Here is a 10,590-nt window from a genome sequence, read left to right as displayed (position 1 = left end):
TGGGTTCGTTCGTTGAAACCAACCCGGGTTGAGGGTCGCCGGAGTGCTGGAGGTAACAGCGGCAGGAAGAAATGACATTAGGTGGTCTCGTTTAAGACCAAATTTAGACGAAGGAGGAAGAAGGTGGCTGGAGCAGATTGGAGCAAAAATACGGGGAAAATAGGTGAGATTTGAAGAGAGGGGGTCTTGAGGGCACAGAAGTGACTCGCGCTGGGAGTTCCCTGGCGGTCAAAACGGTTTCCGATGTGGACATGCGGAGGCAGCAGAGGCGTTTACATTTTCGATTAAATTAAGTCACAAGCAATTAAGTCGTGAGGTCAGTTGGCGTGGGGCTATATTCACAGAAGGTTCGAAGCAGTTTTGCTGATGGTTTGCTTTGGACGTAATGTTGGTTTAAAAATTGAAGATTGAAAGAAGACCAGATATAAATTAAAAGAACAACTAAGTATCCCTCATTTTTACGACACATACAATCGAATCTGCAATTTGCATGACCCACATAAGGCTGCAAGATTGATTACTGTTGGAAGCAAACACACGCAAAAACACTGCAACCAACGAGTTCACATCGATTTTACCACTTAATTTGCTTAAATCGCTATCACACCTTCGTTAGCACTCGACGTTTTTCCCTGTGCCAAGTCACACCAACTACGCTGCTGACCCACTGAACATTGCGTGTTAATTCGAAATGTCGATTTTTGGTGTATAATTACAAGAAATTAATTTAGATAGCCCACATCCTGAGAAGGGTAACGATTTTCGACTCGTTTTCGTCAAGGCTGCCAGACAAAACCAGCAACTAACTCAACTGACTGAACACCAGAGTTGTAATGATATCAGCCGTTGGTTGGTGCTGGTGCTAAAATGGCCATATCCTCCTCGACCCCTTTTACCACCCCCTTGCTGGCCGTATCGGCCGTCAATTACCCGTTTCAATCGGGCCGTTATAATGTTCTGAAATTTATTAAACACCACAATTACAGCTCCTTTTACAGCCCGACAAAATCAACTCCTCGCGCGCGTAAACACCTCGCCACCGACGACGACGGTGGTGGGCCACCTCAGGCACCTTGTAGCATTGAGAAGGACTCGCGGACGAATCTTGGCGGGGCTGACGACTGGTCGTTTGTACCCTCTAATGAGTATGATTAGAGACCGCAGTCGGCATCGTCGTCTGATTTGGTACACTGCTACTGGCAAATAACTCAAGCAGATAGATTTTGATTTTTGTTGATCAAAATAATACAAAAAGGTTTACAACACTTTCTTAAAAAGCCCGGTCGAGTTTTTGTACAGATTTTTTCGTATAATACGGATTTGTAATGAATTTCATAATGAAAATTATAACTAAAATGGAATGCTTTCCTGTTATCACCAATACCAAATTTATTTCACAGTCGGTTAATTTTGAAAGGATAGTTGGACAGATTTTAAAGTTGAATTTTAATTGTTATTTTGAAATCCTTCGAAAAAGCGGAGCTGCGCAGCCGAGTCAAATTTCAAACAACTCCAACTCTGGCTTTCAAAAGTAGGTTCCTAAAGCTCTATGTAAATAAGAGGCAAATGCACGTGGAGTGTAAAACCTCTATAATAAAACAACAACAACAACAACAACAAGCTCTATGTAAATTGTCATGTACTGCGGTAAAAAACACGATTAAAAACCATTTGTGATCACTTTTTTTCTTTTAACGTGAAGACTTCCATCATTGTCATGATTTTTCGTTCAAAGATACAAATTTTGCGTCGCTTTCAATATTTTGACAAAATTCCTTCAACAAGTTGTTTAGAATAGTGCCCTACACATGCTGATTCCTTTTGGTAACAATTATCCCTTTCCTTGTAAAGTTATGGAAATCGTCATTAATCAATGATTGCCAACTAGGACGTCAATGACTGTGTCACAAAATTATATAAATTTTGAAGCACAATTGATTTAGATCAAAAATTCCTTCAGTGGGTTCAAGAAGGCAACAACCGGCACATGCTGATTCCTTTTGGTGCTGAAATTCGTTGAATTGAATTTAATACAGAATATTTTATAGTGATGATCAATTTTCTTCGAAAATAATCAACGGCTTCACCTTAAATGCAAAAAAATAAATTGACAAGACAACATTTTTTTTCGATTGATCAACAATGACCCCCTTGAAACAAGCTGTCAAGTAGGATCATTTCTGTCAAAAAGCTATTTTTAGACCACGTTTTCCAACGAAACCTACTACTTTATCGACTTTATTTTTCTGGGCGAGATAGGAAGGCGTCTATTTTTAGACGATGACTAAGCCACTTTTGCACTTAAAAAAACCAGATGGCAGCCCGATGTAAACGCCATGTTCCTTTGTAAACAATAACAAACACGTTTTGTTTTTGTTTGACCAACCCGTGCATTGCCCCGAAGTTTCGTTCTCGTTCCTGTTTCAAACGCGTTCTGACCTGAAATTCTTTTGGCCAATTGTCGCACTTACATCAGTTTTCAGTTTCTGTGTTAAGATATAACAAGCACGACAAGATTGAAACTTCTTTCATATGAAAAGTGTTTTTTTTTTCGGGTTTTATTGAATATCTCAGGATTGAAATCGAATTTTGAGGATCTGTGAAGGTCAAAAGGTAAGGCATGGTATGGTGAGCTGCACAAAATAGCGTTCTTAACTCAATTTGGCCCAACATCGACATACGACAAGTTAGCACCATAACGATGATTTGCTGATTTTTGAAGAGAAATAGTAAACAATAAGATTTTGAAATATTTATATTCAATGATTGTTTTAAAATCAGTTGTATATTTTTTTCAATTCTGACCCCCCTGCCACTTTGATATTTGTGTTAACATAAAAAATGAAGGTTGATTTCCAAGTTAGAGATGGGGAGAATAATTTGATGGTTGGTCACTTTTCTAACATCCGAATATATGAGAAACCACATTTCTATGCATTGCTTTTGAATTACTTATAGATACTTCAATCTGTATAAAACTCAATACACGGGACCCTAAACCAAGTCGAACACAGCAAAAAATCCGATGGTAATATCGCATGCAAAAACATGCACATCACCTTTGTTAGCAAAAGCATGTAATATTGTATGAGAAAACGTGTACACAAAAAGCATGTACCGAAGAAAAAAAATCTGAAAAAATCACAAAGGTGATGTGTATGCTTTTGCATGCGATTTTACACAGATTTTTTTACTGTGAATGCAATCGGTTTGGGTTGAATCGATTCTGCAAGTTCCGAAAAACTAGTCTGTTAGTTACATACATACATACACACAGACATTTGTTCAGTTTTCGATTCTGAGTCGATATGTATAAATGAAGGTGCGTCTACGAAGTGCTTTTAAAAATTGCATTTTTAGAACAGAATCATAGTCTTACCTCAGTGAGGAAGGCAAAAATCGAATGAAAAATGTATTTGGCTTCGACCGCTCGCAATTGGAAGTTATTCTCAGCCAGTATACCAGTTATCAAGCCATTTTTAGTAGGGGATTTTCTTCAGAAGAATAACACGCCGAAACGACGTAACCTGTTGTCCCAAACGTAATGAAATTATTGCATGCGAATTTCTAAACCGGTTACATAGAGAGTTCCAAAAGATTGCAGGCTTTTTTGTAATTCAGTATTACAAGGATTTGTGCTTTATTGTAATTAAGAATTACAATTACAAATATAATCTCGTAACTTTTTTGTAACTTTTAATTACAAATTGTTGATTTGTAATATACGATCATGTTTCTAAACAATAATTAAAATATCGACGTCTTCGTGCTATCTTGTCGCAGCCGCCATTTCGACGTTCCGAGAAAAACGCATTTTAATGTATGACCTTGAATAAACAAAAACAAAACACGCAATGTAAACAATAAAAAACACGTTTTGTTTGGCTGACCATTATGTTCATTATCCCGAAGTTTGGTTGAAGTTGGTTACTGGAGTCCCCAGTTATCATTACAAATGTTCACGGTAGTCTAACTTTTACTTGCGTCAAACGCGTTCTGACTTGAAATCCGTTTGGCCAGTTGTCGCACTTACATCAATTTTCAGGGAGTGACAAGATAGCACGACAAGATTGAAACTACTTTCATATGTAAAGTGACAAAAATGCACGGAGTTTTTTCGGATTTCGTTGAATATCTCAGGATTGAAATCGAATTTTGGGGATCTGTGAAGGTCAAAAGGTGAAGCATTGTGAGTTGCACAAAATGGCGTTCTTAACTCAATTTGGCCCAAAATGCACGTACGACAAGTTAGCACGACGGCGACAATATAATACTTCTTAGTAACGATTTCTCAAGTACACACGATTTACTGAAAAATGTTGAACCAATTAATTTTAATTTAAAATACATACAAAACAATAAAACTATTTTGACAGATTGAATTTTGATCGATTAAGTTTTTTCAGTTTCAGTTAAGCAATCACTTCTTCATAGACTTTGGAAAACTGAAAAAAATTAAACTCGCAGGCAGAATAAATAGATGTTAGAGAAATGATTGTTGAATATTTCATCCAAAACAACATAAATATGCAGCATAAAATAAAGCTTGCTCAACACTTTACACGGTGTCAGGTTTTAGCACGCGCTAAGATTGCGGTGGAGAAAAAAATAAGATTGCGGTGGTGGCGCGGCAACATTATAAACACACTGCTCAAACAAAACTGCTGATTTTTATCAGTAATAGCTACCCATTAAATCACGCGGCCCCCATGCGCACGCTAGGCTTCTCGTATCCAACCAACGGCAAATAGGTTATGTTCAAAGGCCTTTACGGCTGGGATCCATTTACCGCAAACGCGTGCAATTATTAGCGCCTGGTTTGTGTCTGTTTAAATATCCTACGGGTGGGGTCGAGGTGTGGGTTGTGTCTTCCCTTCGATAGTCCATCAAGGTGTATTAGCGGAATTGGATCGGTCATTACGGTGTCGTTGATCAGAGCTACCTTGAAGGACATTCCTTTCGATCGATGATGAAAGCTGATTTGTTAGAGGATATGAGCTTTAGAGTAATTTATTATTTAATAGGTTGATCACGGTAATTAACAAAAGGTATCATTAGAGAAATTGAGTGAGGCTGTTTCACCTCATTAGGCGGGGAGTTATAGAGCAAAGGACAAACGATGACAAATTACTAACGGTCGGAAGTGACTTGAATATTTTATTTAAAACAGCCTGAACATGAACATCTGGCAATACTACTCCGAATACCCTGGATGGCATCCTGTATGTCGGCACCGATGGCAGCGGCACAATTCTGATTGAAAGGAACGCCAGCCTGCGTCCAGAACCTTGGAAAACCTTGTAAATTTGCGACGGCCCATGTGGCTGTTTGCATTAGGTTGGGAAGTCCGTTGAAAAACTGAAAGCAATGAATGATAATTTTATAATTTTAGATTTTCACTAAAGAAAGCTTGCTTACCGCGGCGGTACAGTTGCTCGATCCCGGCGAGCAGTACTTCAACTGGCCTAGAATCACATCCGAAATGGCCTTGCCGTCGTTCATCAACATTTGCGTTCCCGCGGTTGGTTTATCGGTAAACTGCATGTCCTCGCGGAAGCACTGCGCCAACCGACCCACGGAAATCCTCGGCTGCACCAAGTTCTGCGCGTGCTGCTGGGCACAGGCACGTTTCGGTGACAAGAAGAACTCGGTCATCGCGTTCAGGATGTTCTGGACGACGACCTGAGACGGTGCCATCACGTCATCCGTGATGGTTTGGCGGAACTCGGCCAGCACCTGGGGCACTTCTCCGGTGAACCAATTGAACCCGTTCAACATGTTGCCAATGTTGATGTTCTGATTTGGGAAACGGGCCTGCAGATCCGTCAGACCCTTGGTCATGTGTTGCTGCAGGTCGGAAATTGCAGCCGATGCCAGGTTCGCCTGGGTATTGATGGTTCCGTTGATGACCACGGAAGCGTTGTTCAGCTGAGCTAGTCCCGATTGGATTGCGGCGTAACTGGCTTGCGTTAGCGAGAACCAATCGAAGGCCTGGATCAGTAGCGGCATCGTTGCGAATGCGAGCAGAACTATCGTTTGGAGGTTGCACTTTCCCATGGTGGTTTTGGTCTGTTTGTTAGGTTCATCTGCGGTTTCACGTACTTATACTAGTTGTGAATTGAGCGACTTTGTTTAAACAGTTGAAAGCAGACATGATATAATTGAAGTAGTTATTGAGAATGGAAATATGGTAATTAGTTTGCCTAGAGATCGGACATGAACGCTAGTCATGCAATGTTATTCAAATAATAAAATAGTGACTGAATTATTCCAAATGCTTTCACTCAAATATTGTTCGAAACAATCGTCTAGAGTACTTCCTAAATAATTACACGGAGAAATATTACTTCCGAAAATCGTGAACAAACGCCCATGTTATCACAGAAAACAGACGTAGCAGCTAGAACAAAATAATTTGAAAATCGTGTGTAAAACCATGGCGGGTGATACACTAACGCCATCTCGTAGTCTATTGCCACTTGCAAGAATAAGCCTGAATGTAGATTACAGTGCACCACAACCTTCGCAGAAGCCGCATAAGGGGATAAAAGATACATGTCGCCACCTATAAACAAATAGCGTAAACCTATGATTTTTTGAAAAAAATAGTTTTTTCCTTCATAAAACTTATGCCGGATTCGGATCAGAATAAATACTTCCAACACTTTGGTGTACAACTTTCCAATATTTGTTTGATTTTTCTATGAGAAAACTTTAAATTTAGAAAAAGATAGTAATTTGGACTATTTGGCAAGATAGTCTGTCAAAAATCAATAAAAAAAATTTAATATATATTTAATATATTTGATATATACGGGGAAACTCATTTTTTCGTGTTCCAAAACATGTTTTTAAAAAAAAATCACAAACTTTTGCTCGCCCAAAAATTGATGTTCATTATTTGAAAGCAAACAATTTTTCACATCTTTTGCAACCAGTTTAATTAAGATTGATGCAGGGAATCATGAGAAATAAGCGAATTTGTTCTTCACTCCAGCAGAAAGGCATACGATTTTAGGCAAATAACCTCATTTTGACACCACCTACATTTGAAACACAGTCGCGCTGCAAAACCGCAATGGCGTCGGTATTTTTAGGGGCGTTCTTTTAATACGTAACGCAAAACATCGGATTTTTAGAACCCAACTCCCCCCTTCGAAACAAAATTTCCATACAAATTTTAAAAAAATGTATGCGTAACATGGCCTCCGAGCCCCCCTCTACACCAACTGCGTTACGTAATAAAAGAACGCTTCCTTAGACCAAGTTTTCCACTTTTTCTGCATCGAAACCGACTTCTTTATCAAATTCATTTTGCCGGACGAGATAGGATGTTGCCTATTTTTAGACGATGATTCTTGGTGAAACCGTTACATGTATTTACATAAGGTGGTAGTCGACCCAAAACGTCTGTTGTTTGTGATTATACAGTAGACCAAGCAGTAGACTCTCTGGCTGGCGATCTTCTCAATATCAATATTGCTCCAGCTGTCAATAAATATGTCAGTCCCTTCAAATAGATTGTTTTGATTTTTCGTTCTATAATTTGATAACTCCCGCTCTCGACAGTCCCTTCAATATCGACAACGAGAGAGTCCACTGTATTGAGAACCTAAAAATAAGTTTAAAATTTCCATTCATTTTTCTCCGTATACTGATCATAAACAATTAAGGAAAATTAAGACTTAACAGCAGTTCGTCCTCACCAGCTTGAGGGATCAGACGTATTGTTTGCTCCAGTGCTTAGAAATCGATCTACTGTTAACCGTGCTTTGTTTGGTGACCTTGAGTTAGTGAATCGCACAATGGAATCGCAAAGTGTCCACACAAACTGTGTGAAGGTTATGTTCCCGGCAACGTCGAAGATGCCGACGGATGGTGAAATTTTCAGCTTCCTTCGGAAGCAGAATTGGTCTCCAGATTTACTAATTGCGATGTTCCGGGCTCCCCGAGAACATTGCATTTACGTGAAATTCAAGTCTGAGGAGTTGTTCAAGACTGCGTTGCTCGCGTGTTCCGCAGGCGATACTTTTGTCTATGGGAACAATGAAACGGTCAAAGTGTCATTCGCTTCAGCCCAAGGGAACTTCCGGTACGTGCGTTTGTTCGGACTACCAGTTGAGGTTGAAAATAAACACGTCATCAACGTCTTCAGCAAATACGGGAAAATTCATCAAACGGTTCGCGAACGATATGGACCAGACACAGGATTTCCAATCCTGAACGGAGTGCGTGGAGTGCACATGGAAATCTCGAAAGACATGGGCACCTCAAGGTGGATTGTCCCAAACGGGTTTCCGGAGGAAGTCAAGCTTCCGGATCCAAGACGCCATCGTACGCGGATGCGATGAAGAACCAGGGTCAAAGTCAACCATCTCACCAAGCCAGCCCACTCGAAGTCCAAGAGGAAGCTGAAAAACGGGAAGAAGATCAACCGGATCCGGATTTGTCGCTCAATGAGCTGCCTTTTGGTTCCAGTGACGACATCCCGGATGCGCCGGTGCCGAAGTTAAATGATGAATGCGACGACTGGAGTGAACAGGGAAGGTCGATCTCTAAGAAACGGCTCCGTTCCCAGCGACTGCTTTTGAAGAAGAAGTCTGAAGGGAAAGAATCTGATTCTTCTCCCGAGAAGACGAAAGTACCGCGATCAGTACGAGTGACCGAAGAACAAGCCAAATTTGTGAGGAATAAGTGATGTGATGAGCTTTATAGTTTTTAGTATCGCACCTATTGTTTGATTTTGATACCCAAAATTTCAATAAATATAAAATGCAAAAAAGAAAAAAAAAAAAAAAAAAAAAACAGTAAAATTGCCTGTAATTTCGTAATCATCGATTAATTTTTTTAGATTTGGTTCGTCCATTAAATTCATCAAAAAAGGTGCCGGTGGTTATGTAACAGACATTACCAATATGACTAATGACAACATTGACCAACCAGGCAGTGAATATTGACCAACGTAACGTTGAACAAATGTTTACCACCATCAGCTGAGTAGCTCGATAGCTTATTCATCATTCACACAAAACGATATATAAAGAGTAACAACAATTGGAATTGTAGTATGAGATAGGATCGTTATCATCATGAAAAACACCAACCTCCTGCTAGTGTCCCTTGCCATTCTGTCCCAATCAGCCTACGCCGCCGATTAGTTCACCCTGATGGACGCCAACTACGCATCCATCCAAACCGGGCTGGCCCAGCTGAACAACGCTTCCAACGCATTGAGTCAAGCGCTGAACCAACAGCAACAGATCATCCAGAACGCCTACGATGGGCTATCCGAGCACGTAAACCGCTCACTCGTCGACATCCGGTCCCAGTATCCTTTCGTGAGTCTGACGAGCACCCAGCTTAGTCCGGTCGGATTCAGAAACTACGTTGAAGGCTTGATTGCCCAGTTCCGTCAAACGGTGACCAACAGTGTGATGATCCCGGCCCAAACCATCGTGAGCGGAGTTCTGGCAGCGATGTACGACTTCTACGGCCAGAAGCAGTACAGTGAGTGTGCCAAGCAGATGGCTGCCAACTTGATGCAACCGAGAATCTCCGTGGGACGGTTTGCCGACTGTCTGCTGGCCAATGTTCCGTTTGTTGAGAAAATCGCAAAAGTAGCGCAGTTTTCGCTGAACAGTGCGAACAACATGGTGGACGCCGGTATTAAACAGCTGAGTTACTGCTCAGTAGGATCGTTTAACTGTACCTTAGTGGTAAGTTCTTAATGTTTCTGACTTGTATTCCATGAAATCATAGCGATTTGCATACCTTTTCAGATATTGAATGCATGGCCGAACGAGTACTCCGTTTTGATTGGAGCGCTGAACAATCTTCAAGGCATTTATCCGTACTATGCTAATCCTGGAATTGCCATCAACAAGCAATGTGCCACCTTGCTGTCGATTGACATTCAGGATGCCATTCAAGCAGTGCGGAACAGTGTTTCTACGTGTTAAATAAGTAAAAATCATCAACAATTTTTTTTCTTCTAAAATTTCAACAAAACAAAAAAAAAGAACCACTACAATCGTTTGCATTCCATCTTTCTTGAAACTAGCAATTACCACCACAATTTCACTCGCCAATCGTGGAAGACCCCGTTGCACAACAGTGTTTATAACCCCCACGATCCAAACGTGGCAAAACAACAAATGCGTGAGAGTAAATTTGCATAATATATCATATTTTATCGATCTGTAGATTTAATTAGTATCAATTAAAAATCAATTTCACCGTCCAGGCGATGGACTCCGCACAAGCCTACCGAAGTCGCGTGGCCAAGCGCGCAGAGAGCTCATATAGTGGGCGGTCACCAACTTGGGGCCCGGCCAGATATCGATCTCCGAGTTCGTTTCCAACTCCGTGGCAAAGTTATGGTCCGCAACGACTAGGAAATGCTAGGGTACGGGGAAATGTATGATTAATCTGCATGTGGGGGTCCGTCCGTCCTCCGGTGTCGGGCAGGGTGAGAACTACAACTTAAGGAACAGTTTTTTACAGGGTATACATTCCTTCCCGTATAATCTTCATCCGAGAATATTACAATTATTTTTTAGATTGAGGCACACCAAAACCTAAGCAATTATT

The 10,590-nt window shown here is 40.7% G+C and overlaps 2 protein-coding genes across 2 annotated transcripts; one reads left to right on the top strand and one right to left on the bottom strand.

Moving 5' to 3' along the window:
* Positions 1 to 5,127: 5,127 nt before the first annotated feature.
* On the bottom strand, positions 5,128 to 6,069 carry LOC6039686. Its single transcript, XM_001849192.2, has 2 exons — positions 5,419 to 6,069; positions 5,128 to 5,358 (listed from the first exon to the last, which is right to left on the bottom strand). Exons 1-2 carry the CDS (start codon positions 6,055 to 6,057, stop codon positions 5,158 to 5,160), a joined length of 840 nt encoding a protein of 279 aa, XP_001849244.2. The 5' UTR covers positions 6,058 to 6,069; the 3' UTR covers positions 5,128 to 5,157.
* A 3,017-nt stretch (positions 6,070 to 9,086) lies between these two features.
* Positions 9,087 to 10,204, top strand: LOC6039687. The gene is made up of 2 exons (XM_001849193.2): positions 9,087 to 9,716; positions 9,780 to 10,204. Exons 1-2 carry the CDS (start codon positions 9,168 to 9,170, stop codon positions 9,957 to 9,959), a joined length of 729 nt encoding a protein of 242 aa, XP_001849245.2. The 5' UTR covers positions 9,087 to 9,167; the 3' UTR covers positions 9,960 to 10,204.
* Positions 10,205 to 10,590: the final 386 nt, after the last annotated feature.

Source organism: Culex quinquefasciatus, chromosome 3 (assembly GCF_015732765.1).
Source record: "Culex quinquefasciatus strain JHB chromosome 3, VPISU_Cqui_1.0_pri_paternal, whole genome shotgun sequence".
Taxonomy (NCBI): Eukaryota; Metazoa; Arthropoda; class Insecta; order Diptera; family Culicidae; genus Culex; species Culex quinquefasciatus.
This window is presented reverse-complemented; position numbering and strand designations above follow the sequence as displayed.

Coding starts and splice junctions, on each gene's coding strand:
- LOC6039686 (XM_001849192.2), bottom strand. CDS start 6,057: ATGGGAAAGTGCAACCTCCAAACGATAGTTCTGCTCGCATTCGCAACG. Junction 5,359..5,418: donor CGAGCAACTGTACCGCCGCG/GTAAGCAAGCTT, acceptor CATTGCTTTCAG/TTTTTCAACGGACTTCCCAA.
- LOC6039687 (XM_001849193.2), top strand. CDS start 9,168: ATGGACGCCAACTACGCATCCATCCAAACCGGGCTGGCCCAGCTGAAC. Junction 9,717..9,779: donor CGTTTAACTGTACCTTAGTG/GTAAGTTCTTAA, acceptor ATACCTTTTCAG/ATATTGAATGCATGGCCGAA.